At 42.9% G+C, this 21,138-nt stretch overlaps 1 protein-coding gene and 1 long non-coding RNA gene across 2 annotated transcripts in view; one reads left to right on the top strand and one right to left on the bottom strand.

Moving 5' to 3' along the window:
• LOC131481367 (uncharacterized) overlaps nucleotides 1-21,138 on the top strand; it is a 322,287-nt gene that overhangs the window by 88,303 nt on the left and 212,846 nt on the right. The gene's annotated exons all lie outside the window — the stretch shown is intronic.
• On the bottom strand, nucleotides 1,281-17,970 carry SARAF (store-operated calcium entry associated regulatory factor). The gene is made up of 6 exons (XM_004592689.3): nucleotides 17,757-17,970; nucleotides 10,985-11,163; nucleotides 6,072-6,486; nucleotides 5,076-5,214; nucleotides 4,231-4,385; nucleotides 1,281-2,050 (listed from the first exon to the last, which is right to left on the bottom strand). The coding sequence occupies exons 1-6, from the start codon at nucleotides 17,839-17,841 to the stop codon at nucleotides 2,025-2,027; spliced, it is 999 nt and encodes a 332-aa protein (XP_004592746.3). The 5' UTR covers nucleotides 17,842-17,970; the 3' UTR covers nucleotides 1,281-2,024.

Here is a 21,138-nt window from a genome sequence, read left to right as displayed (position 1 = left end):
CTAATGGAAGCATTTGGTTGGCAGAACTCAGTCACATGAGCATGCCATAGCTGCAGGGGGCAAGAAGAGGGAACGTAAACACCCCTAGGTATTGGCAAAAACCTATATTTAATGATAATGCAATATACGAAGTGCAATAGTAAAAGTGTATACAATACACTATGAAATAGACACATAAGAAGGCCTTGCAGTTTTTTTTTAACATATTGGTTACTCAATACCATGTCAATTAATTCCATAATGTTGTAAATTGTTGTTGATGTGTTGGGGCTTTTAATTGATCGGGATGATATTCTGCCAGCTCTATGTTCAGACCAGAGATGGTCTCCACAAGAAACTGTTGAATTTATCTGGACAATAAGATGCTGGACTCTATGCTTGGTATATGTTTGCAAAGAAAGAATCTTGACTGAATTTGAACTATAATACTGCAACAAGGTGGAGGAATCCACCATGGGGGGAGAGTACAGGGAGGGGTTGGGGGAATCCCAAAGCCTATGAAATTGTGTCACATAATGCAACGTAATTAATAAAAGAAGAAGAAGAAGAAGAAGAAGGCCTTGCAGGATTAGGGTCAAGAACAAAGTGACCAAGCAGATTTAAAGAGAAGCCTGCTGGACGCCATGCAAGCACATTTAACTGGCTAAAATCCAGAAACCTTATCCTGTTACTGAAAGGTAAACTCTGCTGTGACTCAACCTGCAAATCTTTGGCTCCCTTTCACTTCTTCATGCCCTCCCAAAGGGGTACAGCAAGCTCCCCTGGGTCCCCAGTTGCCACGATAGCTCTTGTACCCTAAGGAGCTGGTTATACTGCCTGTAACTCTCAGAAAGTCTCAGATGTAGGCAGGTGGTACCTTGGGATCTCTTCTGTAAATGGCAAGGAAGTGTAGATATACAACAGAGCAAAGAGGAATGCCGTGGGAAGCAAGGGAGCTACACTCAGCTTTTTGTCCTGCTCCTGAAAGAGCCTAGAGAACATTCTAAGGGCTCCCTAGTAGTCCATAAGCCATCAATTCAGTCAATTCTTTAGATTAACTTTTTACAATTAACATCCCAAATACCTGCAAAAAAGTATTTAAGTGATTTTTGTAGCAGATTTTTCCACACCAGTCTTAAGTAACCTCAGGAAATGCTTACCAAATGACTGACACCTAAATCTGATACCAAATGACTAATACTGTCCAGAATTACTATTAGGGAGACAGAACTTTTGAATGGGGGTGGAGGGAAGGTAATACTAATTTGTGGCAAGGTTAACAGAAAGAATAATAAAACCCCTTGTTTGTTTGTTTTGATTTATTCTGTCACTTTAATATAGGATTGAAACAGTTAAACAATAGTTGAGATTCCACATAGAAATGCATGCTTTTGTCATTAAAAGACCTTTGTTGAAGACTTTGACCTTTACTTTTTAGAGACTAAAGAAATAAAAGGGTTTGAAGCGTTTTTGTCAGCACACAATTATTCCCATCAACCTTCCAGAAGCGTATTTTCCATCTTTTACTTTGAAAGGGAATTCATACTTCCCAGGCCACTGAAGGGATCAGAATGCACACATTAGTGTAATTAGTAGTCCCAAGCTTGGTTTAAATGTTTGAAGAACAGCAAACACCAAACAATAGAATACCAAACAGAATGTTCTTGTCTTTATGAAGTAATGATGCCATCAGCTAAAACCAAGACCAAAATTATTTGTACTAAATCACTACTGCTGTAACGCCTTCATTCATGGTGCTTAATTATCACAGGTTTTAGAAATCAAACACAATTTGAACATTTTACAGTAATCATTGCTTTCAAAAACCGCTATCCAAGTCTGCATGTTATGTTAACATACAATATTTTGCCATGTATCAACTGTTAACCTCAAATAACAGAATACAAAAAGCAACAGAGGGACAAAAACACCACAGAGCTTCTGAGTAGTTCCCTTTCCACAGTTGTTAGCAGGTAGCACTTTTTTTAAAAGTTAAAGTGATGAAAAATCAGTTTGCATCCAATGCTTGATTTCAACTTTCTACTTCACCGTCTTCTGGTACCACCATAGCCTAGAATGAGAGATTTATAATAGTGGGTTTTTTTCCAATACATTAGAATTGCTTATAAAATTACACAGTAATACATGTTTATTGTTAGCAAATGAGTAGGAAGGATGAGCTTTTAGGTGGATCAGGGCAGGTAAGGCAAATTTGCTGGGAACAGCTTTAAGTCAGGAAATGACACCTGCAAGGCACCAACACCCTACTGCTAACCAGTCTAAGCCAAAAAGGCAGGGAGGCCAATGCTGCAAAAGTCACACTCCATTACTGACAAAACCTCAGGGACAAGCACAAGTGAGACACTGGGCAGTGTCACTCGGACCACAGACGGGTGCTGGCTCACAGCGTACTGACACACTGTGAGACAACTTGTCTCCTCATCTGAAGAGTCTTGCGACTCCTCCCAAATTTTCTCTTGGGTTCTTTGGTAATGTTCCATGATACGAGACCCCTGTCTTTCCTAGTCATGACTTTGTAACATGTTTCCTTTCCATGTTGCATGAGATTCTGTCAGTCATGAGACACCCTAACAAGCCATATTTGTACAGTCTCCCAAACACTATACCTCTTTTTCTTCACAAAAGCAACAGTCTTAACATCATCATTTAGTTTTGCATGTTTTTAAACATCTATCTCTATAAATAAAAACATTATATTCATATTGTATATATCACATTTTGTATCTGGCTTTTCCAGATTTGGCAAACCCACCCACAATATTGCATACACCTGCTTATTTTCATTTGAGGCAATATTCCACTATGACCCAATTTATTCATCCAGGGAAAGTCATTCATCCATGATGGGTGGATGGGCAGTTTCCACTTGGGAGGCAATTATGAACAGGGATGCTACAAATATCCGTGTGCCTGTCTGTGAGGACACAAGCATACACACTCTAACTGTTTTGTGACCTCACCTTCCATGAGTTCTACATCTGTGTCTTCCATCAGTCACAGATTTAACACACTTCGGGTTAAAAAAGCAAAACCCTACATCTGTAATAAACACAATCTCTTTTTCGCCATCATACGCTGTGTAGTACAGCACACCAACCATTTACTGACACTGTGTTAGGGACCATAAGTAATCTAGAGATGATTTAAAGTGTTTGGGTACTTATACACAAATACTGCATCACTTTATATAAAATCCTTGAGCATCCACAGACTTCGGCTTTTGTAGCAGGTTTTGGGACCAAGCCCCCATGGATACCAAGAGGCAATCTTATCAGAGAACAAAACTGCTGCATCCCAGGAAAGCTTAGACTCAATTTTATTAGGTGGTAGCAGGTGTGTTTTTTTTTTTCAAATAATTCTATCAAATTATATCCAAACACTATGAGAATTTACCTATTACATTTTTAGAACATTTTCCCATCAAGTTAAACAATTAACCTAATTTCCTTCTCATGAAAAAGATAAATCAAATTCAAAGCAATCTATTAATTACCTATCACCTCTCATTATCTGTTGGTAGTGATAACTGTTTAACATCACATGGCTATTTTTTAACGACATATTTTATATTTGGTTTTTATAAAATATCCTCTTAGCCATTGCAGTAGACATCATATTTGCGACAACTGATGAAAGCATGGCTCAATAAGGACGCTGAATTTTACTGGATTTTAAAAAGTCAGGCTCCTATTTAAAAGTTCTGGTTTGGAGTTTAAAGGATCTAGCAATCACAGAATGAATACATATGTAACTAATATTTAGGAAGGCTCAAGTTAAAACCTTGGTTAGTGTAGCATTGGGCTCTAAATTAAATCAAACAAATTTGTAAAGAATGTGTGCAAGTGTAAGAAACAATGAACCTGTTTTTAAATAACAGGTACCATGGGTCAGTAAATAAAGTTACCTATTAACTTGTATAGCATTTTTTGGCAACTTTCAAACCTCATAATAGTCTATTTCTGCAATTCATTAAAAAGAGTCTTCTCCTTCACCTGCCTCCCCCAACTGGAAACTATAAACATCTCTACAATATAATTTTTAATATCAAAAAAAAGAAAAAGAAACAACCTGAATATTTCCATCACAATTAATTGTACAGTGACTATTGTTGGTGAGTCTGCCAAATTAAACCATGATTGCTAAATTCATAGTTTTTCAATCTGCTAAGTTCTTCAGCTTTAATTGTACCTGACTCCTACATAAAATAGCATTTACTACTTTGGCTCTTACCTGACGCTGTTCTGGTTTTTGTTTCTGCATTCGTGCACGCAGTATAGGTCCCTGAGCCCCCGCGGGGCGGTGAGTAAGGCCGACTATTCCAGGAGCCGGAGTACGATGGCGGGTAGGACGGGTAGTACCAGGAGTCTGAAAAGGGCGTGGCTGCTCTTTAGGGACAAAAAGCGAGTCAGTGCTTCCCTTGGGACCATCACCTTTAAACAACTTCCTGCTTTTAAACCACTGGGAACAAGCATCATTACCAAGGTTGCTTTCCCTGGCTGTTCTAGAGCTACCATGGAATACTGTCTGTATTTCAGCTACTGCTAGTCTTACTGCTCTGAAGAAACAAAGAGCAAGAGGGATGAATTCACAGGAAAATAAAACTTAATTACTAGTAACACTCAGGACATTCCAAAACCAGGCCTCAAGCTTGTTTCAGCTCTGATTCTACTGTTCTCCTCCCAGATTAATTAGTCCCTAAATGTATTGTTTTTTGCCTTCTCATTTAAACAAAAAAAAAAATTCTTTTTTGGTTGGCAGCCAGAGAGCCAGAAGCAGATGGCAAACTGAGGTGCTCTGAAAGGAGCCCAAGTGTCTTTATCCTGCTCTTGAATTTCAAGTAAACATGTTTCCCCATCTCCTGTATGAGGATGACACAGGAGGCAGCCTAATGAACGAACATATACAGCCGAAAGCAAAGCACACAGAGCGCACCCTCCCACCCGCACTGGATCTGATTGAGTGTACCATCCCATCTTATCTTCCCAAATAAAGTGTAGTCAAATTGTAAGCAAAACAAGGAGGCCTCCAAACAAACGCTAAATTAAAGAGCCAAATGAGATTGATGCAGAACCTACCTATTGCTGCCGAACAGGTATCCTAGGATTCCTCCGGTTCCCAAGCCAGTCCAGAACCCCGGTCCAGAAGTGTCAGATCCTTGCCCTGTAAAAGCACTGCCAAAACCAGAAGCTGCCCCGTAGCCAGCATTCTGCGGCCCTAAACAGAAAAAATGACTTAGTATGTATCCTCACTTTAACATCACCAGCAAAAACAAGACATTTCAATCATTTTATCTATATCATAGTATTTACTAACTTATGCACAAGTAGTATTTCTAAATGCATTTGTAAAACACTGGTTTCTTGCTATGAAGCACATTTCCCACAGGCATGGAGAAGGAGGCCGTGTCCGGGGCCTGAGGGTCGAGGCATGCTCCTGCAGGTCTACCCTGCTCAAGATGAACTCCTCGGAACTGAGCCCACAGTTCAGAGCTATTTCCTTCCTGCTTATTCTAGAACTGGAACATCTTTTCTCAGATTCGTGGGAGTTCTTTGTATGAATATTCTCTAGACCCACGCCTCTTGTTGGAAATGCTTTGCAAACACACTTCTAGTCTGTGTCCTGCCTTTTCAGTCTCTTAATGAGGTCTTTTCAAAGACAAATGTTTTTAATTTAAACGAACTCCAGTTTATCCTTTCTCTGATGACTAGTACTTTCCGTGTCCTATTCAAGAATCTCCGCCTAACATCAGGGCGTGGGCAATAAGTACTCTTCTGTGTTGAGACTTCTAAAACCTAATGAATTAATATTTTGGTCTACTGTGACAAGGAAAGCAACCTAAATGCTTACCACCATATCTCATCAAGACCCAATTAGTTCATAATTTAATCAGGCACCCTTAAAAAAACTGGTGACAGTACTCATGGAAACAGAAGAAGTCAAAAGCAAAACATTAAGAAAACAAGTCTACTTTGGTTTCCTAACAGAAACATCTTCTAAGTCAAAAACAGGCAGAGGACATAGCACCTCCTCCCTCCTACCCACTGTGCTGCTCTCAAGGAGGGGACACCCACCTGTGAACTCGGACTTGAAGCCCGGCGGGGCAGGTCCTGTCGGGTTGGTGAATCGCTGCGATCGGCTGGAGTACGTTGGATACTCAGAATAAGGCGGAGGAGGGCACTGACCGTCACTGAGGAACAACTTGTAGACCACGAAGGCGATCGCCAGCAGCACCACGACGGTGATCAGCCCGCCGGTGCCGCAGCCATCTGCCGAGTACCACTTGTGGTAGTAATCGGAGAAGGAAGAGCCTTGGTGTTTCCCAGACTCTTTCAACTTCTTCAGGCCCAGTTCCGTATAATCTAAGTTATACTCCAGGCCACAGGAACCTCTTAGCACATACTGGTCTTCAGCAGACTCGTAGCCTTCACAGCTCACCACGGTTTTTCCAAACTTATAAGCAACATCTAAATCAGTCTTGCATTCCCACTGGGAAGAAAAAGCAGAAATAAGTTACTAGAACCAAAAGATTTTTTCCATTTAATATGTACTACTCACACTACATGTCTGTCATAAAAGTGCAAAACGAAGCCTGGAAGTGACCACATTCCGTGTGATGTGCATTTCTGTGTTGTTGAAAGGAAAACTAGGGGCTTCAACCATAAGCTGGGTGGCACGTACGCAGTGTCCACTCTAGTCCCATCATTTATTCCTCACCTGTTCTATCTATTCTATATATTAAATAGTCCATAAGCAAATGCTCAAAATACTGATGTTTTGTCAATGTGGTTCAAGATGCTTTCTTTGAAAACGTAATTTTTAGGGGGTCAGCATGGAAGCTCTACCTATAAGAGCTGGCATCTCACATAAGCACTGGTTCTAATCCCGGCAGCCCCACTTCCCATCCAGCTCCCTGCTTGTGGTGTGGGAAAGCAGTAGAGGACGGCCCAAAGCCTTGGGACCCTGTATCCACATGGAAGACCTGAAAGAAGCTCCTGGCTCCTGGTTTCAGATCAGCTCAGCTCCTGTCGATGCAGCCATTTGCGGAGTGAACAAGCAAATGGAAGATCGATCTTTGTCTCTCCTTCTTTCTGTAAATTTACCTTTCTGATAAAAAAAAGGCTAGATAAATTTTAAAGATGTTATGTCTCAAAATTCAGCATCATATGTGATGATCTGGTAGGTGCATATAACACCAGAGATACAGCATTCTCTAAGGGAGAAAAAAAACTTGCCAAATGTTATAAAAGCATGAACTAACTTTCCAGGGTCCAACCTATGTAATTAACTAAGTTTTTCTTTTAAAGAACATTCAGAAAAATTAAAAAAGAATCCATGTTGGCACCAAAGTTTCCATCCTAAAAAAAAGAAAAAGCCCAGCGGGCCAGCACTGTGGACTGCAAAGCCAGTATCCCACATGGACACCTGTTCAAGTTACAGCTGCTCCACTTCTGATTCAGTTGCCTGCTCAAGTGCCTGGAAAAGCAGCAGAAGGTGGCCCAAGTCCTTAGGCCCCTGCAACCTGGTAAGAGCCTCAGAAGAAGCTCCTGGCTCCCGGCTTCAGACAAGCCCAGCTCCAGCTGTTGTGGGCATTTTGGGAGTAAACCAAAGATCTCTCTCTCTCTCTCCATCTCTCTCCTGCTCTGTAACTCTGCCTTTTAAATAAATGAATGAAAAAAGCTTTAAAACAGATACTCTATTCCTTTTTCAGTGCAGCTTTATTGAGATACACTGACATACCAAACAATTCACCCATTTCAACCGTTTTAATCCATTCACGGAGTTGCACAACTGTCACCACGATCAGCTTTAGAACATTTCACCAACACCATAATTTCAGTATCAGCAGCCACTGTTCCTTCGCTCTACTCCAATCCCCCCAGTCCTACTGTCACTCTACTTCCTGCCTGCATGAATCTTCTATCCTGGATATTCTAAATAGAATCATACAACATGTGGTCCTTTGGAACTGGCTCCCTATTCTCCTGGCATGTTTTCCAAACTCTGTTTTATGACAGAATATATCCCATTGTATGGATATGTTTTCTAATTTATCATTCACAAGTAACTGACATTTGGGCCATTTTTACTTTTTTGGCTACTGTGAATAAGACTGCTAGAAGTTTCTGTGTTCAGGTGTTTGTATGGCAGTGTTTTCCGTTCTCTCGGGTATACACACGTAGGAGTGGACTCACCCCAGCATACAATATCACGTTTACCATCTTGAGGAAATGCCAGACAGCTTTCCAAATCAGCTGCACCATTTTACACTCCCAGCAACATGGTATCAAAATTTCAACTTTTTCACATCCTGGGAAACACTTGTTATCTTTTTTTATCACAGCCATCCTACTGCGTGTGAAGGGGTCTTACTGTGGGTTTGACTTTTATTTCTATGATGTCTAATGATGATGAATATTTTCCTCTGTGAATTTGTCTGGTGTACGTATATCTCCTTTAGAGAAATGTCTGTTCAGACACTGTCCATTTTTACTTTGATTGCCTTCTTAAAGAGTTGTAATATTTTATATATTCTAGATACAAGCTTCTTCTCATTCTGTGGGTTATGTTCACTTTCTTTTTTTTTTTTTAAAGATTTATTCATTTTATTACAGCCAGATAGACACAGAGGAGGAGAGACAGAGAGGAAGATCTTCCGTCCGATGATTCACTCCCCAAGTGATCACAACGGCAGTGCTGAGTTGATCTGAAACCAGGAGCCAGGAGATTCCTCCAGGTCTCCCACGTGGGTGCAGGGTCCCAAGGCTTTGGGCCATCCTCAACTGCTTTCCCAGGCCACAAGCAGGGAGCTGGATGGGAAGTGGAGCTGCCGGGATTAGAACCGGCGCCCATATGGGATCCCGGGTGTTCAAGGCGAGGACTTTAACCACTAGGCCATGCCGCCGGGCCCTATGTTCACTTTCTTGATGCATGTCCTGGGAAGTTTTTCATTGGAAAAATATGCAATTTTTCTATTTCTGTGGTTGTCTTTACTACACTATTTTATTTCCTTAAATGCATTTATCTGGAAGAATAACCGTAAGTTCGCTGATTCTAAATAAAACAAGCTACATGTATATATCACTATTTCATATTGACTGCCAACTCCTTAACAGTGTATGTTAAAAGCAGCTTCTTAGTACTACATAGTATTACTGTTGTTTTATTTGGAAGGCAGAGATAGAGAGTGGGAGTGGTCCTATCTGCTGGTTCACTCCTAGGTCCTGCCCAGCCACAGCCAGGCTGAGGCCAGAGGCACAAGCCAGGAGGCAGGAGGCAGGGCAGGTCTCCCTTGGGGTGGCACGAACCCAGTTACTTGAGCCATCAGTGCTGCCTCCCCGAGTCTGCAAGGGACAGGCAGCTGGAGTGAGGGGTCAAGCAAGGAATCAAACCCAGCACTCTGATGTGGAGACGGGAGTATCTTAACCGCCAGGCTGTACCTGCATTTAAAAATAAAACTCTTAGAACTGGAAGAGGCTCCCTCCTGCTATGAATCATAACTCAGCATATCACAGACTCTACACTTCTGAGCTCACGCTGTTCCCTTCTCTCTCTACCTCTAAAAATCTCACCACTTCTAACGCAGCACAAACATCTCCTCCTCCAAGTCTTCCCAATTCCTTCAGATAGACAGGACTTTGCAACACTTTGGAATCAACATGTAATCTGAGGGTTTATCCTACTAGAAATAGAGTTTTTAAATTCCATATTGTTCAGCTTGTATCCTATACATTTAATACATGCTTAGTGGATGACATCACTACTAGTGTGCCGTTAGTTTTTATCCAACAACACTAAAGTAATTTAAAGCAGGAGTCAGACTTCTGCTTTAGTCTGTAGATTCTACAGTATAACTTAGCAACACGAGGAAAATGTTGTGATGCTGATTATCACCCAATAAGGATGAACTCCTCTCTGAACTGCACAGACCACGTAAGTGAGGTCTTCCCAAACCAGAACATCATCCTGATGGAAGCAGAAATCAACACAAGCTTCTTGCCTAACGATCTGTGCCTTCAAGTCCTTTCTGAAAGCAGACAGAATACAAAGTTAAAATACCTAAGTAGTGATTTAAAACAAACTTATTTGATAAAATCTATTATGTCTCTAATGTTTATTAAACTTTAGAACTTTCAGGAAGTGTTCTGCCCCTGTGTACAAAACACCAGCACTGGGCCTGGTGCAATGGTTCAATTAACTAATACTGCCCTTGCAAGTGCAGGGATCTCATACAGGTGCCAATTTGTGTCTTAGCTGCTCCACTTCCCATCCATCTCCCTGCTGGTGGCCTGGGAAAGCAGTAGAGAATGGCCTAAAGCCATGGGACCCTGCACCCATGTGGGAGACCTGGTAAAGGTTCTTGGCTTTGGATCGGCTCAGTTCCAACCATGGTGACTATCTAGGGAGCGAAATAGTGGAATGAAAATCTTTAGTCTCTCCTTCTCTCTGTAAATCTGCCTTTCCAATAAAAATAAATGTTAAGGAAAAAAAATGCCGGTGTTCCACAAGCAATAAAGCCCACTGACATACTTCCACTCAGCAGCCATCCTGAGTTCTAAAACAACTGCAGAGCCAAGTGCTTGGAGCTCAGTAGGGAATACGTGTACCCCACTACACCCACATTTACAGTCTGATTCCTCAGCATCTTAACTGTACATCTTTAGAAAGGTGTTTGGTGTTTTTGTTTGTATCTTTGAGGAATGACAAGCAAGTGATCTTCCAACCCCACCTTCAAATGTAGGAAACAAATTTTTACAATTTACTAACATTTCAGCGGAAGTCTTGGTATGAAAATCACAATGAATATTTATTCCCATGCTTTACAACCAGTTCATTCACTGTGAAGGAAGATTTCCCATAGGAAAAGTGACCAATTCTTTACTTTAGGTTGACTGAAGATTTTCCAAAAAAGGACTGAATAACGCCCCAGTAAACAGTGAATTGAGTACAAATGCCATTTAGCGGGTCCCCAATGCCGTGACATTACCTGCACATCATAACCATCCCAGCCTTTGTTCTGACACTGTATGACTTTGGGGGTGTATGAGTCGCAGCCGGCCGTGCCTCCCACACATTTCAGCTGGGGGATGGGATCCAGCCTGCGAGAGGTGGTGTAGCGGTCATAGTGGAGAGTAAGGGCTTTGACGTCGCGCAGCAACATTCTGTCTGGAACAGGAAGAACACACAGCCAAGATCCCATCAGAGATGCTCATCCCAACAAAACTCACAACACACTCACCATAAATCCTTTTGAAAGTATCCTTTGGAAGGTGACTAAGGCACGAGGACTCGGTGTCTCAAAGCCATCCCAACAACATTGAAGTTTTTGTAGAAATTTTACATGATCAAACCTTCAACATCTCTGTTTCAAGTTGAATGCTTCTATAACCCAAGATCTACATGACTGTTCCCAAACCAGAAAAAGAAAAAAGTTCAATAACTTGAAAATTGTACTACTGTGTACTATAATGATCAACTAAAATGGCAAAATGTATACACACATATTCTTGAAGTACAATTTAATGATTTAACCATCCATCAACAGGTGAATAAATTAAAAATTCTGATCTATCCTTATAGTACCTCCGCCAGTAGACTCCCCACAGGGACTAGCACTGTGACACAGCAGGTCAAGCCCTGCCTGCAATGCTGGCAGCCCTTATAGGTGACAATTCATGTCCTTGCTGTTCCACTTCCTATTTAACTCCCTGTTAATGGCCTGGGGAAAGCAGCAGAAGACTGGTCAAGTGCTTGGGTCCCTGTCACACATGTGGGACACCCAGACAAAGCTCCCACTCTTGGCTTCGACCTGGTCATTGTGGCCATCTGGTAAGTGAATCAGCAGATGGAAGATACTCTCTCTCACTCTCTCTCCAATTTTCAAATAAATCAAAAAAAATCTTTTTTAAATGAGTCCACTAGAACTCATGTATCAAACTAGATAAAGAGGTAAAACACCGGAAGCAAATATAAGTTGCAGAATATGTTTAATGACGGCTTTACATTCATCTTGGAAAAAAGCAAGGCAGTACTGTATTTGATTAGTGTGTACATACATACATACCATGGTATGACAACACACACACACGATGACACATCTAACTCATACAGTAACTCTAGGAGGACAGAAAGAGCAGCCTGGTGAAATGGAATGGCTTCATAAACCAGGTGCACTGTACACATGCACACAGTTTTCACTGTAAACTTCTGTATGATATTAATGTTTTGAATTTTTCACAAATTTTTTTAAAGATTCATTTTATTTAATTGAAGGGCAGAGTTACAGAGAGAGACGGGGGGGAATGGGAGGGGGAAAGAGAGAGATAATCTTCCACCTGCTGATGCACTCTTGCTCCTGGCTGCCCACACAGGTGCAGGGGCCCAAGCACCGGGGCCATCTTCTACTGCTTTCCCAGGTTTATCAGCAGGGAGCTGGATGGGAAGTGCAGCAGCCACTACTTGAACTGCTTGCCTGGACAGGACGCTGGCAGCTTACCCTGTTACACCACAATGTTAACAAAAGCTTTCACAGTTTTAAAAAAGAAAAATATTTATAAAATATTTATAAAATTAAAAATCACAGACCAAGAAGTGTAAAACTAAAAACTCAGAACAGTGAAATTATGTCCAACATTCATGTACAAAAATGAGCTTCCAAGTGACACTGACACATAAGGCTCCCCTGTGTGTCACTCCCGGATAAGGCACTGCTGGCCCACAGGAAGCTGGGGCGGGAGACAGCAAACCCCAGACAGCGGCTCTTGTCTGTTTCCTTCTGTCTTCCTGTCTCTCACATTCAAGTGTGAAGGAAACAAAGCAACCACCGCCCAAGTGATTTTCTTCACTCTGAATGTTTTCTATTTCTCCTTCTCTGTCATTCTGCCTTTCAAATAAGCCCATCACCTTTTTCAATAGCCTTTTTCTTTTCACTTTGAAAAATTCTAAGATTTTTCTCTTTATTTCTCCTAATTTGTATTCACGTTCTCTCTTTACCTAGTTCATTTATGTTCAACTTAAAAACAATAGAAAACCTGGTCCCAGCGCAATAGCATAGCAGTTAAAGTCCTTGCCTGGCGCGTACTGGGATCCCATATGGTCGCTGGTTCTAATCCCAATGGCCCTGCTTCCCATCCAGCTCCCTGCTTGTGGCCTGGGACAGCATTTGAGGATGGCCCAAGGCCTTGGGATCCTGCACCCATGTAGGGAACCCAGAAAGACTCCTGTGTCTTGGCTTCGGATTGGCTCAGCTCCAGCCGTTGCGCTCACTTGGGGAGTGAATCATCGGACAGAAGATCTTCCTCTCTGTCTCTCCTCCTCTCTGAATATATCCGCCTTTCCAATATAAATAAATAAATCTTTAAAAAAAAGAAAACAAAAAAAGTAAAACAATAGAAAACCTGTAGTTTGCAAATATTCTGTGCTCCCACAGATTTCGATTTTTTATAAAACCTAATGTTCGTAAGAATATTTTAGTTGGAAGAGTTTTGAAATTCCAGTCTTGCTTTGGGACGTGAATTCCGCCTTTACCATCAGCCCTACCTCTCCCTGTATATTCTATCGAGCCACCTTTTGCCAGTGACGTTTCATAAATTTGTGATATTTGAAGGTCACTTGAAGGCATTTGATTCTGCCAGTCTAACTCTTAATGTATTTTGGCACACAATTGATGAGAACATTATGTTTCTTAGCTTTTACTTTCAAGTTAAATTATGCAAAATCTGTATTTTCATATTCTTTTAGGTTGTTTTCTAGTTATACTGCATTTTGGATCAGAGAATGTGGCCTATACATCTTGGTGGAATGTATTACATTGTTTTTTGATCTGCCACATTTAGGGCAGTTTTATATTTGTTAATATGAAAAAATGTCCATGATATATGCCTCAGTAAAAATGTCAGAGGAATAACATACTGAAGGAGTCAGATTTTGAGAAAATAAACAAATTCAGATAACCTTAAGTTTAGATTCCTGGATGAAAAAAAAAAAAGGATGAGGAAAGGCTCAGTGTTCTTTTAGATTATCACAGACACATGAAACAAAACCTAGGGCCAGCACCATGGCGGGGCACACTAAGCCTCCGCCTGTGTGTCAGCATCCCATATGAACGCCGGTTCAAATCCAAGCTGCTCCACTTCCAATCAGGCTCCCTGCTAATGGCCTGGAAAAGCAACAGAGGATGATCCAAGTCTTTGAGTCTCTAGACCCCTGTACCTCTGTGGGATATCTGGAAGAAGATCCTGGCACCTGGCTTCCGATCAACTCAGCTATAGCCACTGCAGTCATTTAGGGAGTGAACCAGTGGGATGGAAGATCTCCGTCTCTTTCCCTCTCCTACTGCAATTCTGTCTTTCCAATATGAACTAAATATTTTTCAAAGATGTATTTTTATTAGAAAAGCAGATTTTACAGAGAGGAAGAGGGAGATAGAGATTCTCCACCTGCTGCTTCAACATCAAAATGGCTGCAAGGGCCAGAGCTGAGCTGATCCAAAGCCAGAAGTCAGGAGCCAGGAGCCTCCTCCAGGTCTCCCATCTGGGTGCAGGGTCCCAAGGCCTCGGGCCATCCTCTGCTGCTCTCCCAGGACAGGAGTGGGGCATGCAGAACATGAACCAGCACCTATTTGGAATACTGGTACTTGCAGGTGGAAGATTAGCCAGTTGAGCCATCACACTGGCCCCCTAAATAAATATTTTTAAAAAGACAAAACAAACTCTCTCAGACCTGATTCTCCCACACGCTTCCAAATCTCAGAAAATGGTTATAATTTCATGTTTCTCAAGACAAACAGATTGGGAGTCTTCTTCCTTCCCCTGCCTGCATCTAATCCAGCCAAATATCATGTCAGATCCACCTCCAGAACCGCTGAGAAGGGCATGACTGCACGTCCCCGGCCATGGCGCTCCCTGGTCTCAGGTCACCGTCTCCCCCCTTCTCCCGACCATGGCGCTCCCCTGGTCTAGCCCCTGCTTCCCATCAGTCTGTTTTCCAGAAAGCAGTCCCTGTGAGTCTTCAGGAATACCAGCCAAGGCAGTCACCTACTCTTCCTCATCCTTCAGGTGTCTGATTCAACGTCATCTTAGAGCGACCTCTTTCCAGACCAAAGCGCATATCTGAGGTCCCCACTCCTGCCTGAAAACCCTGTCTCACCACGAATGGCATTTTTTGCAGTACAGGTGCTACGCACAGGTTCATTCTCTTCTCTTTTGGCTCCAAAGACACACACACCTTTGATGTGAACCACTCTGTGGTGTTTCAATGACATCCCAACACCTGCAAGAATGCTGCAAATACAAGACTGTGCTCAATGTGCAACTTTGAAAATGCCTTAGCACTTTAGAATGGTGCTCAATTTTCCCAAACTGTTGCTCTATGTTGGCTAAAACTAAAGCTAAGACATTCACAGTTGAGCCAAAGAGAAAACAGGAAGCATGTGCTGGCTTTACTAAAGGACTTGGGAAAAGCTACCCCCATCAAGTCCCTACCTATAGCAAAGTTAAGGGGAAATTTAAAAATGTATCAAAATCAAGTTTACTCTGCAAATTATGTTTGTGCTTTTTGTTGCAAAACAGAAGTGTTACTGCATTCATGTATTATTCCATTAGCAAGCAGTTCACTATTAATCTGAATTTCATACTTATAAAAAACACAGTTCTCTTAACCTGAATCTGAAAACTTCCTTTTTTTGTTTGTCATTTCAGAACTGATTCAAGGAGGGGTTGGTGCTGTTTAACAGCAGGTAAATTGCAGTGCCAACATCCCATACAGGCACCAGTTCAAGCCTTGTACTGGTTGCTCTGCTTTGAATCCAGCTCCCTGCTAATATTTCTGGGGAAACAGCAGATGGCCCAAGTGCTTTGTCCCCAGCACGTACATGGGAGACCTTGAAGGAACTCCTGGCTTCACACAGCCCCAGCTCCAGTCACTGCAAGTGTTTGGGGAGTAAGCCAGCAGATCGAAGATTCATTTTCTCTCTCTCTCTCTCTCTCTCTCTCTCTCTATCTATCTAACTCTGCCTTCCAGATAAATAAATTTTAAAAGAAAAAAGAATTGATTGGAGAGCCAACAAATTAATGTTTTACTCCAGGTTTTAAATTGTAATTCTGTTTGAGCTGCCCATGTATATACTACCTTCAAGGAAAACACATATTTAAACCTAACACTACTTTTTGTGTAGTCATAATAAAACACCCACATAGGGTCCCATACTGTGGCTCAGCACAGTAAGCCATGGCCATGCAATGCTGGTATCCCATGTGGGTGACTGGTTCGAGTCCCAGATGCTCCATTTTCAAACCAGAACCTTGTTACTGCAGCCACTTAAAGGAGTGAGCCAGATCTCTGCCTCCTTGCTTTCTCTGTAATCCTTTCAACTAAAATAATAATGATACATTTTTAAGAAGGGCTTAAAAAAACCTTCCACATCAAATGGGTTCCTCAGAGTGTCTGCAAGTAGCAGCTTCTCATTTCCACATATGAAAATACAACAGGATCAGGAAGGAGCAAGCCTGTCACTTACACTCATACATGCAGTCACTGCTAGTCATCCGATCATAAAAGGAACACTGGTATGCTTTCCATATCTCATCATCCTTATTCCTCACACCAAACTTGATGTTTCAACTGGTGAATTGATAAAGCCATTTTTTCATGCTTTCATAACATACAAGAATACTTCAAAGAGTTTGTGGAAAATGTAATTTCAAGTTCATTTTGGTGTAAGACAATTTGGAAATCTGGGCCCAGCGGCGTGGCCTAGCGGCTAAAGTCCTCACCTTGAAAGCCCCGGGATCCCATATGGATGCCGGTTCTAATCCCGGCAGCTCCACTTCCCATCCAGCTCCCTGCTTGTGGCCTGGGACGGCCCAAAGCATTGGGACCCTGCACCCACATGGGAGAACCGGAAGAGGTTCCAGGTTCCTTGTTTTGGATCGGCGCAGCACAGGCCTTTGCAGCTCACTTGGTAAGTGAATCATCACACAGAAGATCTTCCTCTCTGTCTCTCCTCCTCTCTGTATATCCGACTTTGTAATGAAAATAAATAAATCTTAAAAAAAAAAAAAAGACAATTTGGAAATCCATGAATTTCAAGGGCTCCAACACTTCAAGAAAAATGCACATTGAAAAAATATATACAAGGTTTTCAAAAGTATTTTTACACCAAGACAAGCCCATCATCACAGACTTCCATTTGAGGTCTATAACAGAACCTCTCTTCCTTAGAAATCATCTCCTTCACCATCACAAGAAAAGTAGCAAGATTAATAAGTTGTACACTGTCTACCGTGAACAATAAGGAAGGGGAAACACTGGTAAAACGCAGGGTACTTCACTGCAGAAGTTCTGCTCACAAACATGGTGCCAGCTGTGCCTGGGCTAACGCGTCCAGCACCTTTGCAGCACTGTCCACCAAGGGTGACTCAAAGCGCTGGCGGCACGGCAACTGCCAGCCATAGCAACAGGCAGTCATGATGACATCAGACAGCCGTGACAACAAACCGGGCTCCCCGAGGAGGTGAAGACAGAACTCCCCAACAACAACAACAAAGACAAAATCCGGGAGCCCCACAAAAGGGGGTGCCCAGAAGAGCCGCCCCACCCCTCGCGTCCGCAAAGTCAGGCGGCCACCGCTGAACAGCAGATAGGGCAGGAATGAGGAATTAGGGCTCAGGAAGACACAAGCAGAAGACTAGGACGCCGGGGGGAACGCCCGGGGGGACCCCCAGCGCCTTGGGGTGCCTCCCGACTCCGACTGCACTTACCAGGGTCGTTCCAGCACAGTACCGGGCAGGAAACCTGCAAGAGCAACAGCAGGCCCAGGAGCGGGCAGCGACTGGCCGCGGCCATGGCGTTCGGTGAAGCCAGGTGTGACAGGGCTGGCGGCTGCCCGAGCCCACTGACCGGCCCCGGCGACGGCACTGGGCGCCGCTGCGCAGCCACGGCCGGAGCTCCGGCGGCGGAGAGCGACCGTTCGCCCCCAGACGCGCAGCCCTGCGGAGGTCCGTGCGCCACTCCTGCGTCACTGCCGCTGCGGCTCGTGGGGGGCCCTGAGTGGCCGCTGCTGGCCCCGCCCCTGGGCACGCACGGCCGGTGGCGAGGCCGCTTGCTGGTTGTGTCTGCTGTCTGGAAGGTTTGGGTTGCAGGTGCTGCAGCGGCAGAGAAGGCAGGTCTTTTCAAAACCTCAGGAGCATTTCCGAAGGAAAGCTCTGTGCATCCTTGAACGCCCAGCACGCTGCTACTGTTCTGTTCCTGTTTGCTACATACAGAGCGCGGGAACATGGACCTGTATTGTCTGGTCGCGTTATTTCCTTACATGTAAAAGCCAAAGGAATGTATAAAAATGTCAGGAAAAAAAAAAACACTCATTTTGCGTGAACAAAGAAGCAGCCAGACACAACATAACTGTTGCAGCGTCAGAGTCTGACAGGCCTGAATTTCTTTCTTGCCTTCACTCTACTGGGATGTCCTCAATGCTTCGTTTGCACTGGGCATTGTTGCAGGCGTGAAGAATACGGAGAACCTGTGCTGGTGGGATTTGGGTTCAGATAGGATAAGGCAAGCAACACAGACATCAACATTAAAAGCATTAAAAGACTACTGGTGCATTGGTGAAAATAAAACCATGTCATACAAGTGAAACTGGGAGATAACTTCTAGAAGGGCCTTACTGAGGAAGTAATTTTATTTGTTTGTTTAAGATTTATTTATTTGAAAGGCAGAGTTACAGAAAGAGAGGGAGAGAGAGAGAGAGATATCTTCAATCTGCTGCTTCACACCCCAAATTGCCCCAACAGCTGGAGCTGGGCTTGTCCCAAGCCAGCAGCCAGGAACTTCTTCCCGGTAGCCCTCGTGCGTGCAGGGGCCCCAGCATCCTCTGTTGCTTTCCCAGACACATGACTTAGGGGCGTTTGCTCAATGTTCAGATGTCTGGGTTCCATCCACAGAATTTCTAATTCAGAAAGTTGGGAGGAAAACCTGGGCATTTGGTTTTTGAGAGATAGTCTTCTAGACACAGCGCCTGAAAACAGTGTTGTTCAGGTTTAGAGGCGCGGTTCCTTAGGTAACAACTGCAGATGAAAACAGCCCTTCCAGCATTTTCATGGGAGAGGCACTGTGAATCTCATGGGAGAGCTAAAGGTGCACCATCTCTTAGGATTCTGTGACCATAGAAGCCAAAGAATATACGAGGCTACTTCTGAAAGCTCACAGAAAAGGGAAATAAATAAGTTTATTCTAGTACCAAAAAAAAAAATCAGAATCTATACACAAGTTTATAGAAAAGCTGGATTTTGAAAAAGCTCTGCATTGATTTAAAAATCATCCATGCTGGACTGTGCCGGGCCCTGTGCTTGCTAGAACATGTAAGAATCTAGTCTGGGAATACCTCAAAGTATCTTTGGAGATCTCCCCAATCGAATTGCTGGACTCAGAACTCTAACCAAGAAAAGACAGAAGACAGAACGGGACAGTCACTAATCTCAGCTATATGTTGGCAGCAAATTATGGGGCAAACGGAGACTTTATGATGGACCATGTCAATCAGTGGATGACCTCATCTAGCGAAACTGGCAGCGATTCATAACTGGAGAACTATTAGCACCACTTGGGCACATATCTCGGAGCATGCCCCACATCCGGGACTTGGGGTGGGCAGGAAACCGGGTGGGGCTTCTCCCTCAATGTCCTCCTTTACCTCAGATGCATGATGGAAACAATATGGACATAATGGCATTGCCCACTTTCCTATCCCCCTGAACCTTTTTTTTTTTCCTTCTTTTTCCTTTAACTGTAATTAACTATGTAAAGATTGTCAACAACAATACAATAAAAAGAAAAAAATTAAAAAAAAAAAAGAACACTAATACTGTGAAAAAAAAAAAATCATCCATGCTGAAACATACCTGCTTTCCCAGATGGAATAGCATAGAATAAGAGAGGGTGCTATGGTGACATTTGGGATACAATCATTCACTTCTGCAGGAATTCTACCTACTCCATACATGACAGCTAGGGAGAGCATGCATGGATCGGCTTCAGTGGTTTGGAGAAGAGAGCTAGCAGCCCACAGATCCTGTCCAGAGGATCGCACAATCCCAGGGTATATGCTGTACCTTGTATTTTTTGCTTCCATGGTCCTATGCGGAAACTCTGTTTTCCTGGCTCAGGAAGATGATAGAACTTTTTGCACTAACTTAAGTAGAAAAAAAAAGAAAGTCCACTGTCTCACAAAATACCACTAAATTTATTTGGACCATAAAACTGCAAAAAGTGACCTGGGTTTTGAAAAATTGTGATTCTTTTTCTTTTTTTAATTATTTACTTTTTTTTTTTTTAACTGGAAAGGCAGATACATAGAGAGGAGCAGAAACAGAGAGGAAGATCTTCCAACTGTTGATTCACTCTCCAAGTGGCCTCAATGACCGGAACTGGGCCAATCTGAAGCCAGGAGCCCAGAGCCTCTTCTAGATTTTCCATACAGGTGCAGGGTCCCAAGGCTTTGGGCCGTCCTTGACTGCTTTCCCAGGCCATAAGCAGGGAGCTGGATGGGAAGCAGGGTCAATGGGATTAGAACCAGCACCCACATGGGATTCTGGCATGTGCAAGGTGGGGACTTTAGCGACTAGACTATCATGCTGAGCCCAGAGGGTTGGTCTTCTAGGGTGAGTAAATTATGCAAAGGTAAATATATGGGAAAAACTAATGGAGGATCATAGTTATTTTTAGTAATGCTTATGCAGACTCAAACAGTACTACTTAACATTCACCAATGGAAAAATGTTAATTACAAAACTAAAAGTTGTGGGCCTGGCGCAGTAGATTTGCAACTAAAGTCCTCATCTTGAATACACTGGGATCCCATATGAGTGCCAGTTCTAATCCCAGCAGCTTCACTTCCCATCCAGCTCCCTGCTTGTGCCCTGGAAAAGCAGTCGAGGATGGCCCAAAGCCTTGGGACCCTGCACCCATGTGGGAGACCTGGAGGAATCTCCTGGCTCCTGGTTTCAGATCAACTCAGTACTGCCGTTGTGATCACTTGGGGAGTAAATCACCGGATGGAAGATCTTCCTCTCTGTATATCTGACTTTGCAATAAAAATAAATAAACCTTTAAAAAATCAAAACTAAAATTTGTAAAAAGAAAATA

The sequence above is a fragment of the Ochotona princeps genome, chromosome 11, assembly GCF_030435755.1.
Source record: "Ochotona princeps isolate mOchPri1 chromosome 11, mOchPri1.hap1, whole genome shotgun sequence".
Taxonomy (NCBI): domain Eukaryota; kingdom Metazoa; phylum Chordata; class Mammalia; order Lagomorpha; family Ochotonidae; genus Ochotona; species Ochotona princeps.
The sequence above is the reverse complement of the archived record's forward strand: the minus strand, read 5'-3'. Positions and strand labels throughout refer to the sequence as shown.